General features: G+C 38.4%; 1 protein-coding gene across 1 annotated transcript in view; it reads left to right on the top strand.

Annotated features, from left to right (window-relative positions):
- PPP2R3A (protein phosphatase 2 regulatory subunit B''alpha) overlaps positions 1–19683 on the top strand; it is a gene marked incomplete at its 5' end in the record, with an annotated part of 153306 nt that overhangs the window by 29163 nt on the left and 104460 nt on the right. The window contains one exon of the mRNA XM_081106169.1: positions 10650–13095. Within this exon, the coding sequence (XP_080962295.1) occupies positions 11104–13095 (1992 nt within the window). The remainder of the gene's footprint in view (positions 1–10649; positions 13096–19683) is intronic.

Below are 19683 nucleotides of genomic sequence, written 5' to 3'. Positions count from 1 at the left end.
AGTTTACATTCTTAATTTTGTACTTACTGTTTGGAGGAGACCTTAAAACTGTAAAATCCAGGGAGAACCAAGATGGCGGCATAAGGTATAAACCTGTGCGTGCTGTCTCCCACAACAACACTGAAATTACAACTATAAGACAAAACAGCTATCATCCAGAACCACGGGAAAGCTGGCCGAGTGGACGTTCTACAACTAGAAGGAAAGAAAGAAGCGCATTGAGACTGAGTAGGAGGTGCAGAGGCGCCAAGAACAGAGGTACGAAGGCGCGCAAGGCAGGCTGCACCTGGATGCGCAGTTTTTTTCAATCGGAAGGGGAGACAAGCTCTCGAACCACTGAGCTCGTTTAAGGTGAGATTCTGAGGTCCCAGACTCCTACGGGGAGAAACTGGACTGTCTTGCAGTGGGTCGGAAAGCAAGGGTGGCTTTCTCGCAGAGCTGCTCGCAGGGATCATTGTTGCCGTGGGGGCGCCGGACTCCGGGAAGCGGAGACATGGAGTCTGAGTTGTGGAGACGCTGACGACAACCATTGTTGTTTGCTCCGCCCTGATGATTCTCTGAGACCCTGCCCCACTCAATTTACATCCCCGCCCAAGCTGTGCCAGTGGCACAAGGAACCACCTGTGTTTTTGCAGCCTATCCCAACAAACTGCAGCTGTGTCAGAGAGCTCCAAAACTTCCAAATTCCAAACAAAGAGGAGAAATCTGTTGTTATTGCTGTAGCTCCTGCTGGGTGGACCCACACAGTGGTTGACTTGGAGATCCAGGAGCCAGGGTACCCCTGGTCAGATACCAGATTTCAACTCCTCACATCCATAAGGGACACACTCAAGAAACAGACTCAGTGAACACCAAAGCCCCACTGAAGCAAGTCCTGCTCCATAAGGGTGTCTCCAGCACAGCAGTTCCTCCACTATAGACACAATGGGTCCTCGCAGTCAGCCAAAAATGCGGAGACAAAGAAACATGTCACAAATGAAAGAAATGGAGGAAAGCAAACTAATGGAGGGCATAGAGTTCAAAACCACAGTTATAAGGTTACTCAAGAATCTTCTACGAACCTCTGAGGAACTTAGTGAGACCTCCGAGGAACTTAGTGAGACCTTCAAGGATCTTAATGAGAATGCCAAAGAAATGGAAAAGGACCAGTCAGAAATTAAACATACCCTGACTGAAATTAAAAATAAAATACAGAGATCCAACAGCAGACTAGAGGATCCCAAGAATCAAGTCAAAGATTTGAAATATGAAGAAGCAAAAAACATCCATCTGGAAAAGCAAAACGAAAAAAGAATCTAAAAATATGAAGATAGTGTAAGGAGCCTCTGGGACAACTTCAAACGTACCAACATCCGAATTATCGAGGTGCCAGAAGAAGAGAGAGAGCAAGTACTGAAAGCATATTAGAAGAAATCATGACAGAAAACTTCCCCTACCTGGTGAAAGAAATAGACTTACAAGTCCAGGAAGCGAAGAGAACCCCAAACAAGAGGAATCCAAAGAGGACCATACCAAGACACATAATAATTAAAATGCCAAGGGCTAAAGACAAAGAGAGAATCTTAAAAGCAGCGAGAGAAAAACAGTTAGTTACCTACAAGGGAGTACCCATACGAATGTCAGCTGATTTCTCAACAGAAACTTTACAGGCCAGAAGGGAATGGCAAGAAATATTCAAAGTGATGAATAGCAAGAACCTACAACCAAGATTACTCTACCCAGCAAAGCTATCATGTAGAATTGGAGGTCAGATAAAGAGCTTTACAGATAAGAAAAAGCTTAAGGAGTTCATCACCACCAAATCAGGAATATATGAAATGCTAAAGGATATTCTTTAAGAAGAGGAAGAGGAAGGAAAAGGTAAAGGTAAAAATTATGAACAACAAATACACATCTATCAACAAGTGCATCTGAAAATCAAGTGAATAATCTGATGAACAGAATGAACTGGTGATTATAATAGAATCAGGGGCATAGAAAGGGAGTGGACTGACTATTCTTGGGGGGGGAAAGGGGTGAGGGGGATGCAGGAAGAGACTGGACAAAAATCATGCTCCTATGGATGAGGACAGTGGGTGGGGAGTGAAGGAGGAGGGTGGGGTGGGAACTGGGTGGAGGGGAGTTATAGGGGGGAAAAGAGGAACAAGTGTAATAATCTGAACAATAAAGATTTAATTAATAAAAAAAGAATTATGAACAACATAGTGACAACAAATACGTATCAACAAGTGAACCTAAAAATTAAGTCAGAATAAACTGGTGAATATAATAGAAGCAGGGGCATAGAAAGGGAGTGGACTGACAATTCTAGGGGGGAAGGGGATGTGGGGGGGGGGGAAGAGATTGGACAAAAATCTTACACCTATGGATGAGGACAATGGCAGGGGGGAAGGGCATGGGGTGGGATGGGAACCAGGTGGAGGGGAGATATGGGGGGAAAAAAGAGGAACATCTGCAATAATCTGAACAATAAAGATTTATTATTTTTTTAAAAAAATCACAACATGCCCCAAGTTCAATTATCCACAAAGAGATGTGAGACCTTATCGAGGGGGAAAAGAAACAAACTGTAAAATCCATACTGCAAATTTTCAACTTCAGCAATACCAAACATACAAGGTCTTTTCATATCTCTATGCCTTTATAGATTTTCTTTTTACAAGGTCCAGTTTAATCCCTCTTCACCTAGTAAGGCTCTTTCAAAATTCAGTCTTATACCATTTTCTTGTCTGCTGCTTCTGTCCCTTTATTTCACAACAAATCCATTTCATCAGCAATAGCCACGTAGCAGTTTACTATGGAGTAATACCAGGAGCCACTGGGAAGTACTTGTTACAGTAATCATAAATTGCTTAAAGTGGAAGTGATAGTAAGAATTGAATGAACTCTGGAAGTTGCATATGAGCCACATAGGCAGGAGTTGGGAAAATAGACTCTGGCCCTTGCAGGAATGAAAGAAATCAGGAGAGACAAAGTCTGGGGCAATGGGCTTGCACCATATAACAAGACCGGAGGTGGGATAAATGTAAACATTCAGAATGGTTAACTATAATTTGGCAGGAAGTTTATAATATGTTGCTCTCTACCCCTATACAACATAGATGTTTAGACTGAAATTTTTCACCATATTTCATTAAATCCAAAATTGTAAAATAGACATTTCATTTGCTATTAAGAGAGAAAAAACTCAGACTATGATACATGCTTTCTTATCATCCAGAACTTTTTTTTTCTTTTCTTTTTTTTGGAAAGAGTTCTTTTAAGCTTATATTGACAGATATTTTAAATGATGTGTCACTCTTATACATACATAGTCTTTGGGACCAGCTTTGGGATTTATTTTTAAATCGTACTTGCTAAGGTTACCCTTTGCCAATATAAGGTTACCTTCATATTGACAGATCCAGTGGGTAATTTTTGTTTTTCCTTGACCTCTTAGCAGCATTCAGCACCCATGGCTCCGTTTTGAAAGTCTCTCCTTCAGCCTGCATGAAACTGCTTTCTCCTGGTTTCCATATTACCTTACTGGCTCTTCCTCTTCCTTCTTAGCCTCCCTCTAAAAATTCTATTCCTCTGTTTAACCCAGAAATGTCAGTGATCCTCAGCTCTGTCCTCAGCCCAGAGTCTTCTCGCTGTTTGCAGTCACCCTGGGTAATCTCTCAGGGCTGTATCTCCAGTCCAGATCTTTTTGCTGACTTCCCAGGTTTTTATCTTCACCTGGATTTTCCACAGGTACCTCTTCAAACAGCACATTCAGAATAAAACTCTGCTTTTTCTATGGTCACCTTCCATAAAATACACACACACAAAGTCTGTGTTGGGAGTAACCATACTTGCCCCCAATACCCAACCCAAAATCCAAGCTTCCACTCTCTCACTTTCCCTCCTCCTTGACTATCAGTGCCTTCCCCTTTGCTAACTACAGCACCTTCTTGGTTTAGGTTCTCACCATTTCTTGCCCAGATCATTACTGTAGCCTCCTAATTGATTTCCATGTCTCCACTCAGCTGCTAAAATGATCTTTCTAAAACATGAATCCCATCATGTTACTCCCCAACCCAAAAGTCTTTGTTTTTCCCATAGTTTTCAATAAAGCTCAGACTCCTCATTTTAGCACACAAAGCAGTCATCTGTGGTCTAGTTCCTGCTGCTGTTCTCTGCATTCCTCCCCTCTTTGTTGTCTGTACACTCCCCCTAGTAAAATTAGCCAGAACTATTGATAGTTCTGAACTCACTGTGCCATATTAGGCCTCTGAGCCTTCACATATATGTTTCCCTCTTCCTAGAGTATTATTCCTTTTCTATTTGTCTAATCCTTATTACTCCTTCAAAATAAGGTACATATATCCCTTATTTGGGGAAACCTTTCCAGACTCTTCAGTCTGATTTAGATGCTCTCTCTCTCACTATGGGCAAAGAACATGAAGAAAGGCTTCCCAAAAATGAACAAAACAAAATGTCTACTAAATAAAAAGCTGTTTAGGTGCCGATTAAAACAATGCACTTCCATTTCTTCAGTCTAACAAATTAGCAAAGATTTAAAGAGTGCTAGTCACTCAAGGAGACTGTGGGAAAATGAGCCTTTAACCCTAATATTGGAAGTAAAAATTTGTCCTTTTTTCTGGAGGACAGATTGACCCTATATATTTAAGAACCTTTAAAAAGTGAGTGTCAACCTGAGTCAGTAGGTCCCAGATTGCGGGCTCAATCCCCTGTAGGGGGTATGCAGGAGGCAGCTGACCAGCAATTCTCTCTCATCATTGATGTTTCTATCTCCCTCTCCCTTCCTCTCTGAAATAAATAAAACATAAAGTACGCCACACACACACACACACACACACACACACACACAGCCCTACCCTTTGACTCCACATTCTACTACTTGGAATGTATTCTAAGAAAATAACTGGACAGTTGGTTAGAGCATCTTCCCAATACACCAAGGTTAAGGATTCATCTCAGGTCAGGACACATACAAGAAGCAACTAATGAATACATAAATAAGTGGACAACAAATCAACTTTTTTTCTCTCTCTCAGAATCAATAAAAAAAAACACTAGATAACTGTGTGTGTGTATATATATGACTGTTTATCATGGTTTATTTTGAAACAAAAATAGTAAATAACCTAAATGTCTAGCAATAGCAAATGACTAAATACAGGAGTAGAAAAAAATAGGTTTATAGTTATAATATAAATAAATAATACAATAATTAAACAATAATACAAGAATAAACTTTTTCCCATACTCACCACTATAAACCTACTTTTGCCCACCCCTGTATTTTATTCATATGATGGAATGTTATGTCTATTAAAATGATTCAACATGGAAGTATGTTTATGAAAATTGCTAGCCTAAAGTAAGTTATTGGACCATAGTGTAGTCCAATATTTGTAAAACATATACATTTATAAATTTTCATAAGAAAATGTCAGGCCCGGCTGGTTGAATGTCATACTATGAACCAGGTGGTCACAGCTCAATTCCCCGGTTAAGGCACATGCCAGGTTATGGGCTTGATCCCCAGTAGGGGGTGTGCAGGAGACTCTCATCATTGATGTTTCCATCTTTCTCCCTCTCTCTTCCTCTCTGAAATAAAATAAAAATATATTTAAGAAAAGAAAATGTTAGGATGTAGATCCATAAAAATATCAACAGTGGTTATTTCTGAATGATTATATGGTAATTAAAATGTTTTGTACTTGTGAATATTTTCTAATCTTTCTGAAAAGAGCATGTATTAATTGTGAGCATAATGGGGAAAAACAGAAGCCCCACCCTAGTACTCCTGATACCTGCTGTGCCTGGCTCTTTCATTACCCCATTAAGCAATAAGTGCACTGAGAGCCACTAAGATAAATTATTCAGTATCATTCTCCCAGGGCCTGGTTCAGAGTAGAAAATACTTGATGAGTACAGTATAACAATAATTATTGAGCATTTCCTGTGTCTTACGTATTGTTTTAAGCTTTTGACATGTTAACCTAATCCTCTTGAGATGGGTACTATTATCTCCATTTTGCAGGTGAAACAGGCTTCAAAAGTTAACCACCTTTTATGTGAGGCCACACAGCTGTAAACAGCAGTGTGGGGATTTAAACTCATGCAACCTGGCTTTCACTTAGAGACATAAGATAGTATCCTGGTTTGCAGTTAGATTGTATCTCTGATTGAGATACAATTAGATTCCATGTCTAGGATTCTAGCTGAACAATTAGGCATCAGTTGAATCATGGTCAGAATAAAAAGGCAGAATTTGACACCCACAGATCTGAACCAAATGCCAGGCAAGTAATCTTTGTTTCTCTGCCATTAAAACACACACACATCTTAAATCATTTTCCACTGTAAACTTCTCATTGAAATTGGTGCCACCCCTTGGGGTTTGGCTTTGTTAGTGCTCCCTCACTCTGCTATTCCTATCCCTTCAAAACTTAAACTCAAAGACTTAAGTTTGTAATAAGTTCTTTAACTCTTCTTCCCAGTACTTTTCTTTCTTGGTAAGATTTCTTATGACCAGTTCATCAGATTGCATTTTTAAAACTTATCAGTCTTAATTTTTGCCTTATCTTCTTTTTCCTTCATATGTTGTTGTTTTTTAAGTCAGAGTTTCTGAAAGCTACATTTCTGTTATCTGCAGCTACACTATTTAGTATGGTAGCCACTAGCCACATGTGGCTTTTTAAGTTAAAATTAACTAGAATGGGCAAAAGACTTAAACAATGCTTCTCCAAAGAAAGTATGGGGCTGGTTGATAAGCATAGGAAAAGATGTTCAACATCACTAGCCATTGAGGAAATGTACATTAAAGTCACAATGCACTAACACTACACACGCATTAGAATGGCTAAAATAGAAAATACTGACAACTCCAAATGCTGAAGAGGATGTGGAATCAGCTGTCTCACTCATACAATTGCTAGTGGGAATGTGAAATGGTATAGCCACTCTGGTAAAGTTTGGCAGTTTCTTAAAAGATATGTTTACCCTACAATCCAGCAGTCACAATCCTGTGTATTTACCTCAAGAAATGAAAATTATGTACACACAAAAAACTGTGCACTAATATTCAAAAACTGGAAACAACATAAATATCCTTTAATGGATGAATGACTAAACAAACTGAGATATATCCACACAATAGAATACTCAGCAATAAAAAGGAATGAAGTATTGATACATGCAGTAAAGTCAATGACTGTCAAATCATTGTGTTAAGTGAGAGAAGCCAATCTTAGAAGCTTACATCTGTGTAATTCCTTACATAAAACATTCTTGAAATGGCAAGATTATAATGATGGAGAACAGACCAGCAGTAACCAAGAATTGGGATTGTGATAACCGTGTGACTACAAAAGGGTAGCATGAGGGGTTTTTCAGAGGCAGTAGGACAGTTTATATCCTGTTTGTGTTACTATAAAAGGGAGGGATGAAGGATGAAAAAGGAAAGAGTGAGTGCATGTAAAGCTGGTGCTCAGATTATATTACCAATATCAATTTCCTGATTTTGATCATTGTACTATGGTAATGCAGGGGAAACTGGGGCAAGGGTACACCAGAACTCTTTCTATACTATTTTTGCAACATTTTTCTGATTCTAAAATAATTTCAAAATTAATTTTTTAATTAAATAAAATTAAAATTCAGTTCTTCAGTTACACTATTCACTTTTAAAGTGCTCAATAGTCCCATGTCTATCAGACAGCACAGACATAGAATATTTCCAACCCAGAAAAGTTTTATTGGGCAGTACTGGTCAAAAAGCACATGTCTGACTTTAGCCAGTGTTCTCTCTTCCTGGACTATTTCAAATTCTAATATTACACGATTACTTTCTTATATTTTCTGTCATGTTATCAACTAGTTGTTTTATTTATATTCAAACCTAGATAAATACTTCCCTTTAATTTCTCAAATTTTATAGAAATAGGTTTATGCCAATTTAGGAATTTATCTGTTGCCTTTTAATAGATATCTGGATATTTAAATTTTTCCTGGATCAGTTTTATCACCTGTATTGTCTATCACCTGTATCACCTGTATTAGGATATAGTCCTAATATCTTTCATTCACTTATCCAGTGGTCGGCAAACTGCAGCTCGCGAGCCACATGCGGCTCTTTGGCCCCTTGAGTGTGGCTCTTCCACAAAATACCACGTGCGGTCGCGCATGTACAGTGTGATTGAAACTTCGTGGCCCATGCGCAGAAGTTGGTATTTTGTGGAAGAGCCACACTTAAGGGGCCAAAGAGCCGCATGTGGCTCGTGAGCCACAGTTTGCCGACCACTGACTTATCCTAATATATTTTTTTGACAGTATCATTCTTTGCCTTTTTAAAAAAATATATTTTATTGATTTTTTACAGAAAGGAAGGGAGAGGGATAGAGAGCTAGAAACATCGATGAGAGAGAAACATCGATCAGCTGCCTCCTGCACACCCCCTACTGGGGATGTGCCCACAACCAAGGTACATGCCCTTGACCAGAATCAAACCTGGGGCCCTTGAGTCCACAGGCCGACACTCTATCCACTGAGCCAAACCGGTTAGGGCTTTCTTTGCCTTTTTATCCTTACCCAAAGCGCTTTCAAAATCTTGGATTTCTGAAAAGGTTTATAGTTTTTTATATTTGGTGCAATTTCTTCCCTGTCTTCTGGATGTGCATCTTTTAAGAAGGTAATTCCTTTAATTGCCATGTTCTAGTCTTTTGTCCCATAACACTATTCTTTTTTGGCTTCTTTGTATTTTTACTTAAGAATTACTGGGCACTTCCTTTACTCTGGAACTTCTTTCTGCTTCAGCTTTACCCATCCTGCATGCTATTTAGTTTAATGAGCCATCAAGGAAGTGGGGGATGAGACATAGCAACAAAGTTAAGACACTAAAGGAAAAGAAGAATGATGGTAACCTACCTGAAGAAAACCACAAAGAGAAATAAAGGAATATTGTTGGAATAAAACTACGTAAGACAACAGTAATTATAATAGTGTAAGACTGGCACAAAAACAGAGTAATCATTGGATCCAAAAAGCCAGGAAATTAACCAGTATAAAAATTCAACAAAAGAAAGGGTTCTTCTTGAATTAATTGCATTAATTGAATCTGTATTTACTAAGTCTCTAATGCCTAAATGAGCAATGAACAATTTACCAAAGAAGAAATAAAATAAGCAAAACAGTTTTCTAGGGTTAAAGAAATAAAAATGAAAGCAGTGAAGTTCTGTTTCATTATTAAATGGGTAAAAGCTTTATTGTTGAAACATCAATACTATTGATGGTGCATTGGTGCTATTGATCTTCTTTACTGTCATCATCTCCTTGATTTCATTGCCTAACTTCATTCTTGATACAGTAGTATCACACATTCTGTCCCTCAGCAAACCATTAGAAATACACACTACATCTAAACATCTCCATTGTTATTCTCCTGGTCCAAGTCCCCTTGTCTTCTTGCCTAATTTATTGTAGTAGCCCCTAACTTTTCCCCATGCTTCTTATCTTGCTCCTCTACAATCTCCTCTGAACACGATAGTCAGAATTACCAATTTAAAATGTAAGTCTATTCATGTCATTCCTCTGCTCACTAGTCATCAGTTGTTACTAAGCTTGCTCAGAGTAAAGCCAAATTCCGCACAGTAGTCTAACAGACCCTGCATTTTTTAGATTCCCACCTTTCCTTTCTGACCTCATCGCCCACACTGCCCCCCTTGCTTTCTCTGCTCCAGTCACTTTAGCCTCCTTGTCATTTTAGTAAATCAAGCATGCTCCCACCTCAGGGCCTTTGCACTTAATGGTTAATCTGCCTAGTATGATTTAACCCAAAATACCTCCTCTCTTCTTTCAGGTCCCTGTTAATGAGTCAGTGAAGTTTTCCCTGACTGCCCTTTATAACACAGCTTCCTCCCTTCCTTTCTATACACTTTGCCCACTTCCTTTTTCTCCATAGCACATATTACCATCTAAGTTATATGTTTAAGCTCCATATTCATAGCATTTAGAAAGTGCCTGGCACTCAATATTTATTGAGTGAGTTCATTGATACATTGATTGAACCTTTTTGGAAAGCGACTACAACATGATTTAGAAGCCTTTTTTTTAAGTAAGAGAACATTTAAGTAAATTTTATACTCTTGGTGAGAGAGAGAGAGAGAGAGAGAGAGAGAGAGAGAGAGAGAGAGAGAGAGAGAGCGCGAGAGCGCTGTATGGCAGGATTTGAGAGTCTGAGATCAAGAACAGTAATGAAGATATGTTTGTTTGTTTTTCTTAATAAGAGAAGAGAGGATGATGGGAGAACAATTTTCAAGCATAGAGGACGTTTAGATCAAGAACAAGTATTTGTGTTGTCAAACAAGTACTTTGATGGAAGTACTTGTTAGTTTCATGTAAAGTGGTAAGGAGTGTGGGATAAGAAATACCAACTGGGAGGCAGTTGTAACAAGGCAGAGTTGAGGTAATACTTCTCTAGGTAGTAAGGAGTGTTGGGTTTGATGAAATAAAGGCATGAATCAAAGATCAGCAGTCAGTGATATGGCAAAGAATAAGGCTTGACAATTAACTACATAAGGATGCAAAGAAGAGGAAATAAAAGGTTCTCTCGGTATTAAAATATCATATTTCCTTTTAATTATTTTCTTTTTTCTTTACAGGTTTTTTTCTCATTCACAGAAAAATGGATCATTTAAACCTTTGGAGGACTCAGTTATCACAACACTTTTATACTACCAACTAAGATTTACAACAATAAATTTATGACAGTAAATTTCTGCATCATAGAATTGCTGAAGAACAGTTAATATAAAAAAGAATATTTTTTATAAAAATACTCCTATAGTATCATGATATTACTAAATAAAACAAAAAAGCACAATTATTAAATTATTAGACTTGCTACTGCAAGCACATATGTGCAATAGCTACTGTATCCTTACAGTTACCAAACCTCAAATTTGGATGGTTTCCCTTTGTGGGAAAGGTTGTTGTAATTACAAGAAACCACTGAACATTGTCAAATATATTTTCATCTGAGTGTCTTTTAGGAGAATTTACTTGAAACAAGTTCTAGGAAAATTCCAAGTCCCACCACTAAGTGAATTTAATATTATGGCAGCAACTTACAGACTTGTGGTTAGTACTGTGAACCACTACAGCAGTGTGGTGATAGACCGGCGTTTTGAGCAAGCTATACATTATTGCACTGGAACCTGTCACACCTTCGCACATGGAGTTGACTGCATTGTGGTACATCGTAGTGTCTGTGCAGACTTACACATCCCTATGTCTCAGTTCAAAGATGTGGATCTGGACTCCATGTTTCTACCCCATGAAAATGGGTTTTCCTCAACTGAAAGTGACTATCCCCATCAGGCCCTCGCAGGCATACCCAGGGTCAAGAAAGGAACTACATTTCAGAATACCTGTAACTTTAAGGACATTGCAGGAGAAGCAATCAGTTTTGCCAGTGGGAAAATAAAAGAATTTTCCCTTGAAAAACTCAAAAACTCTAACCATGCAGCTTACAAAAAGGGAAGGAAAGTTAAGTCTGACTCATTTAATAGGAGGTCAGTTGATTTTGACTTGCTCTGTGGCCATTATAACAATGATGGGAACTCATCATCCTTTGGTTTACTCCGTAGTTCCTCAGTTGAGGAAAAATCTTTGTCCCATAGAAACTCACTTGATATGAACCTGACTTCAATGTTTCTTCACAACTTCTCTGAAGAAGACCTGGTTACTCAGATTTTGGAAAAGCATAAAATAGAAAATTTTTCTTCTGGAACAGATATAAAGGTGTGCTTGGACATCTTGCTGAAATGCTCTGAGGATTTGAAAAAATGCACAGACATTATAAAACAATGCATAAAGAAAAAGTCAGGGAGTAGCATCAATGAAGGAAATGGTAATGATGCAGTTTCTAGCTCTGAAATTGTCTATATGAATGTAATGACCAGGTTAGCATCCTATCTGAAAAAGCTGCCATTTGAATTCATGCAATCTGGGAATAATGAGGCTATAGATTTAACAGAACTGATCAGTAATATGCCTAGTTTACAACTGACTCCCTTCTCCCCAATATTTGGCACTGAGCAGCCCCCTAAATATGAAGATGTTGTCCAGCTCTCAGCCCCTGACCCTGGACAGTTTCAAACTATAGAATTACAAGATGACAAGCATAGTTCTAGGAAAACAGACACTGTAAAATCCATTCCAAACAACTCTACAAATTCCTTATATAACTTAGAGATAAATGATCCCAGAAGTCTAAAAGATGTCCAGCTTCAGTCACGGTCATTAACTGTGAATGCTTTAGGAAATGTTTCTTCTGGTGACCTAATGGAAGCCCTTTATATTGAAGAAGAGTCAGATGGAAAGAAAGCAGTAGGTAAAGGACAAAGGACAGAGAATGGACTCAATCAGGAATTGTTGAAGGTAAATGAAGATAGAGCAGAATTTTCAGACCATGGTAGTCATCTTAAAAAATGTCCTGCCTCAGGACAAAATGAAATTGGTAAGATATTTGAGAAACCAGTCGTTAATCTACCTAAGGAAGATCTTAAGTCAAAAGTTCCTAAAGGTGAAGAGGAAGACCACAAAGATTTTATGAATTCTAACAGTAAGGAAGAGATAGATAAGTTGTTAATGGATTTGGAATCTTTTTCACAGAGAATGGAGACCTCTCTAAGAGAGCCACTTGCCAAAGGTAAAAACTCTAACTCTCTAAATAATCATGGTCAGTTGACTGATCAGCTCCCTGTAAACCTTGAGCCTGAATCTAAACTCTCTTCACCCATGGAAAAAGTCTCACCTTCCTGTCTAACAAGGATCATTGAAACCAATGGACACAAAATAGAGGAAGAGGATCGAGCCCTCTTGCTACGAATCCTAGAAAGCATTGAAGACTTTGCTCAAGAACTAGTTGAATGCAAATCAGGCAGAGGGAGCTTATCACAAGAAAAGGAAATGATGCAAATTCTACAGGAAACCTTGACAACTTCTTCCCAGGCCAATTTATCAGTCTGTAGAAATCCTGTTGGCGATAAAATGAAAGATACTACTTCAGTGGTTTTGATTCAGCAGACTCCAGAGGTGATCAAGGTAAGACCCAACAATTTTGTGTCCTAAAAGTGTCCAAAGAACACTTTTAATGTTTGTAAAATTTATAAACAAAAACTATTTTTGTTACCCATTCTCTGTTCTAAATTTCCTACCCTACTCTAGGCGTGCTGTCACTTAGTTCAGTGGGAAAAACTTAAAAGCAAAGGCTATAAAGTCAAGCAAACTGGTTTCCGCTGCCCTTCCCACACCCTTCATCTTCCTAACTCTGTGACCAAAGGAAAGTTACTTAGCCTTAATATACTCATTTACATAATGGAAATAGTAAGGATCACGACAACATGTGAAGCACAGCCAAGGTGCCTTAAACAAAGTGGGCATTTAATATTAGTACTCATCCTCCCCAGTCAAGCAGTAGACCATTCATTACTACATGCCTGTGTAAACTATTAGGTGCAGTTTGGGATACAAAAGAAAAGAAGACATGATTCTTGAAGAGCTTAAAATCTAATTGGGGAGCCCTGGCCAATGTGGCTCAGTTAGGTAGAGCGTCATCCTATGTACCAAAAGGTTGCGGGTTTGATTCCGAGTCAGGGCACATACTTAGGTTGCAAAAACAAAATTTAACAGTACGTGAACATGTAGGGCACTACTCTGAAAGTATTGTTAGTTCAATCAATCTTCAAAGGAGGTAAAGACTAGAGTATATGAAATTTGCTTCTTCCTCCCCCCCCCCCCCAATATATTTGTATTGATTTCACAAAGGAAGGGAGAGGGAAAGAGAGATAGAAAGGTCAATGATGATGATGGAGAACCATTGATCGGCTGCTCCTGTACGCCCCCTACTGGGAATCAAGCCTACAACCCTGGTATGTTCCCTGACCAGGAATCGAACCATGACCTCCTGGTTCATAGGTCTGAGTTCAACCACTTAGCCACACCAGCTGAGTGAGATTCGCTTCTTTATGCAAGTGGGAATAAATATCACTCTAGAGCAGCCGTGGGCAAACTACGGCCCGCGGGCCAGATCCAGCCCATTTGAAATGAATAAAAATATTGAAAAAAAAGACCGTACCCTTTTATGTAATGATGTTTACTTTGAATTTATATTAGTTCACACAAACACTCCATCTATGCTTTTGTTCCGGCCCTCCAGTCCAGTTTAAGAACCCATTGTGGCCCTTGAGTCAAAAAGTTTGCCCACCCCTGCTCTAGAATCATAGAAGTATTTTCAAAAGGCTTTGAATCTACCTCACTACTGACAGCACTGCTTTTGAATATTCCTAGAAAAAATCTCATTTGTGTTTGTTTTAGCATAACAGGATTACTTCTTATTCATTTTGTATGTCCAACATGGGTTAACTAGAAACTCTACTCCCCCTCACTCAAGGTCCCAGGCTGATGGATGCTTCAAGTTCCTTCAGCTGCCCTATGGCCCCATCTGGAATATGTGGCTTACGAGTTCACTGAGGAAGAGGAAGAAAGAGAGGGTGCTTTTAACCATCTTGTTCTACACATGACACACTTCCCTTCTGCTCACATTCCAGTGATTTCGATTTAAAGGCTAAGAAACACAGGGAAGCACATAGAATATTCAGTGAGCAGTATCTCTATCACATGAATAAACCATATATGTCAGTGTGTGTGAATTCAGGCAAAGGCAAATCAACAAAGCAAATTGTAAAATAATGATATGAATTTTGTGTTGATATGTCCATTCGTACAAAACTTAGGAAAAAATACATCGATACACCAAATACCAATATTCAGAATAGTGATGAATCCCTGAGGGAAGGGAGAGAGATTGAACTGAGGGTACACAGGCAGCCTCAGTAGTATTAGTAATGTTATTTTATAATCTGGTAGATTATAAGTATTTTGTCCTATTTTTTATGCCTTTTTGTATATCTTAAACATTAAGTTTTTAAGAAACAGTCGGATATTAGAGATGGTATGTATGTGGCCAGATTAAAAAACATTTACAGCCTGGCTGGTGTAGCTCAGTGGTTGAACCTATGAACCAGGAGATCATGGTTTGATTCCTGGTCAGGGCACATGCCAAGGTTGTGGGCTTGCTCCCCAACAGCCCCGGGGTGTGCAGGAGGCAGCTGATCAATGATTCTCTCTCATCATTGATGTTTTTATCTTCTCTCCCGCTCTGAAATCAATAAAAATATATTTTAAGAAAAACCAATTACATATTTTACCATTTTCATTATAATATTTATTAAAGAAGGAAAAAATATAGATTGTGATCAGATGAATTATTTTTGCCTCATATTTGTTTTGTAGCTGTTGTTCCATGCACGTTTTTAATTACCAGTGACACTAAAGTTTAAAACAGTACATACTTAAGGTTACTAGATGATGATTTGGGTCTAAATATCCTCAAACATTCTCTGAACATTTCTGTGAAATCTATGTGTGAGTCTCAATTGTTGATTCACAAATGGTAATATCTTTTAACTTGAGTTAATGCGGAGGGGTGAAACTGTGGAAATTAATTACAAAAATAAGGAAAAAAGTATTTTCATGTACATAGGCAACACTGATATGCTTAATATTTTATGAAAAACCTATATAGCAACCTCAGAATGATCATAATATAATAAGAGCTAAGAGTTCTTGTGAGCTAAGGCAGGCTAAGGCATTTAGATGTATTATCTTACTATTTTGCCCCCACAATATCCTATTTGCCCATTTTTTTAAAAATGTCCACCTTCTCTGATGTCTTATTTCAATGTCTCACAACCATTTTAACAGAAACTCTTACTCTAAATATAGAGTTTTTAATTTTATTTCACCCTCTGCTTTCATCTTTTGTGAAAAAAAAAGAAACAAAATTCTTCTAAAAGAGATGGGCTATAGAAAGCAGAAGATGTGAACCTGAAGCCAAGAAAAAGTCTCATGTGGCACCTTTCCTTTGACCCTGGCTCATGAACAGGTCCCCTGTAACACCCCAATCTAAATACAGCTACCTACACAGTTTGCAATCCTAAGATCTGGAAACAGCCCAAGTGCCCATCAGCAGATGAGTGGATAAAAAAGCTGTGGTACATTTATACCATGAAATGTTATGCTGCAGTAAAAAAGAAGAATGAGAGACAGCATGGAGGGACCTGGGGAGTATCATGCTAAGTAAGATAAGTCAGTCAGAGAAAAACAAGTATCACATGATCTCACTCATATGTGGACTCTAAGTAACAAAATAATCTGATGAATGGAGTGGATCCAGAGACATGGAAGCATGGAACACAGAGTATGGAATCTCAGGGAAGATGGGGGAGGGTGGATGGGTGGGAGGTAATCAACCAAGGACCTTATATGCATATATGCATGGCCCATGGACACTGATAATGAGTGGTGAGGGTGGGGGTCCAAAGGGCTGGGGTGGACTAGAGGTGGTCAATGGGGGGGAAAGGGGGGCATATGTAATACTTTCAACAACAACGAATTATTTAAAATAAAATTAAATAAATACAGCTACCTAAAAATGTCACAGAGGGCTCTAAATAAGCTTCCCATTTTTTTTAACAAGTATGGACTGAAATCAAAATCTTATTAAAAGACTCTCCCATCAGTCTTTTAAATAAGTTCCCATATCATAGAATAGCATAAAATTTGATGAGATTTCTTCTTGATAAAAGTGGAAAAACTAGTTCATGAAAAGCTAATTTAAAGAGACATAATATTTAATGCAAGAAAACAAAACCATTCTTTGACTCGGTTCTCCCTACTTAAAAATAAAAAAATCTTTTTTCTTTTTTGTTTTTAATTTATTTTTATTGTTGACAGCATTGCAGATGTCCCCTCTCTCCCCCTTTGACCTCTACCTGGTCCCTACCCCACCCCACCCCAGGCCTTTAAAAAACAATCCTTGAATAATATAAAACTATTCTTAGCTCCAAGCCTGACAAAGGCAGGCATTGGGATAGGTTTGACATATGTTTTCAAATAGTTACACAAGTGTGATCAGTATTTGTTATCCACAATGCAAACCTGTATTGGGAGAGGGAGCCAATTAGAAGATACTAGGAGGATATTGAAAAAGTGATAAAGAGGATATTAGTCTAGATCAGAAGTTAGCAACCTGTGGCCCATAGGCCATATCTGACCTCCTGTGCCTGTGTTTGTAAATATTGTAGTTACCCTTTTAATAATCCTTTAGTTTTAACTGTGTGGACCCACTTATAAACAGATTTTTTTCAGTAAACATATTGGAAAACTTTTTGGAGATTTGTGACAAATTGAAAAAATTCACAGGTGAACTACAAAGCTTAGAAATATTGAAAAATTAAGAAAAACTTACATATTTCATAAATGCATAAAGTATATGTAGATACTAGTCTACTTTATCATTTACTACCATAAAATATACACAACTGAATTATAAAAGGTTAAAATTTATCAAAACTTCCGCACACACTTACAGAATGTACACGGTGCCATTAGCAGTCAAGAGACATGTAAACAAACATTACATGTTATTGGTAAGGCTTCTGGTAAACAGTAGTCTATTAAATCGTTACTGCATAAAATTAATTGTAGTACATGCTGTAATACTGTAATAATTTTGTAAATACCTCCTGTTGTTCTTGCGGTGAGCCCAAGTGTTGCGAGTATCCGCTTAAAATGCCCATGATGTTAATCATCTCCACGTGAGCAGTTTGTTTCTCCAGTATATTGCATATCACAGTAAAAATTGACCTTTCACAGTTCTCACCTATTGTTCGTGTTAATGCAATACCGTAAACCTTGAATAGCACCACGGGACCCAAAAGAAATGCCACTAGTGATGCTGGAAGTGCACCCAAGAAGCAAAGAAAAGTCATGACATTGCAAGAAAAGTTGAATTGCTTGATATGTACTGGAGATTGAGGTATGCAAGCTATTGTTACCTGCCATTTCAAGATAAATGAATCTAGTCTAAGGACCATTGTAGAAGAAAAGGAAATTGATGAAGCTGTTGCTGCAGTTATACCAGCAGGCACAAAAATCCTGCACTTTTTGTGAAATACCTTTTATCTCATATTGAAAATGCAGTTTTTATATGTGTGCAGGGTTTCTATAAGAAAGGCATACCTATATACTCTAATATGATTAGAGAAAAAGCAAAGTCATTATATGGCAAAGCAGAAGGAAGGTAAAAGACCTAAAGCTGGAGAATTTAATGCTAGCAAAGAATGGTTTGATACTTTTATAAAGCGGTTTGACTTAAAAAAAAAAAAAGTCAAGATAACAGGAGAAGCAGCCTCTGCCAACCAGAAGACAGCAGACAAGTTCCCAGGTGCCATTAAGAAAATCATTGAAGAGAAAAGATATCTGCCTGAACAGGTTTTAAGGCAGACAAAAGTGTTCTATTCTGCTGGGAGGGAAATGCCACAAAGGATATATATCAGTAAGGAAGATCAGGGAGCACCAAGATTTAAGGCAGGAATGCATAAGTTAACTCTATTGTTTTGTGCAAATGCAGTGGGGTTTCTGATTAACTGTCCTTATCTATAAAGCTGCTAACCTCCGAGCCTTAAAATGAAAAGACAAACACCAGCAGCCAGCTTTTTGGTTATACAACAGGAAGGGTTGGACAACCAGAATCCTTTTGCTGGATTGGTTCCATCAATGCTTTGTCCCTAAAGTCAGGAAGTACCTTGCTAATAGACTGCCTTTTAAAGTTCTTTTGCTATTGGACATTGCCCCTGGCTACCCAAAACCCCAAGAGTTCAACACCAAAGATACTGAAGTGGTCTGCTTGCCCCAAACCAACAAATTCTGATTCATCCTCTACATTTGGGGGTCCTAAGGACCCTTAAGCCTCATTACCAAATGGTATTCTATGTTAAGGATTGTCAGTGCTACAGAAGAGAACCCCATTAGAAAGAACATCATGAAAGTCTGGAAGAATTACACCATTGAAGATGCCATCTTTGTTACACAAAAAGTAAAAGCCATCAAGCCCAAAACAATAAATTCCTGCTGGAGAAACTGCCCTGATGCTGTGCATGACTTCATAGGATTTATGACAAAGCCAATCAAGGAAATCATGGCAGATTGTGGATGTGGCAAAGGTGGGTGCCGAAGGGTTTCAGGATGTGGATCTTGGAGAAATTCAAGAGCTCATAGACTGCACACCAGAAGAATTTACAGAAGACGACTTGGTGGAGTTGAGTGTTTCTGAACCAGTGCCAGACGATGAGGAAGAAGACAGAAGCAGCAGCCAGAAAACAGTTGATATCAGACAGGCAGAAGATTTCTGATTATTCAAGACTGCTTTTGGCCTTTACTATATGGATCCTTCTATGATACAGGCACTGAAACTAGAGCATATGGTGGAAGGAGGATTGGTACCATATGGAAACATTTTTAGAGAAATGACAAAGCAAAATAGACAAAACTACAATATATTTCTGTAAAGTTATACCAAGTGTGCCTGCCCCTCTCCTGCCTCCCCTTCCACCTCTACCACCCCTTAGATAGCAAGACCAACCCTTCCTCTTCCTCCTCCTCCTTAACCTGTTCAACATGAAAAAGACAAAGATGAAGTTTTTAATTTTTAATATATTTTTATTGATTTCAGAGAGGAAGGGAGGGGGGGGGAGAGAGGAATGATGAGAGAAAATCACTGATCGGCTG

Source organism: Myotis nattereri (assembly GCF_964212035.1).
Source record: "Myotis nattereri genome assembly, chromosome: 14".
NCBI lineage: Eukaryota > Metazoa > Chordata > Mammalia > Chiroptera > Vespertilionidae > Myotis > Myotis nattereri.
Note: the sequence above shows the minus strand (reverse complement) of the source record. Positions and strands in the feature narration are given on the sequence as shown.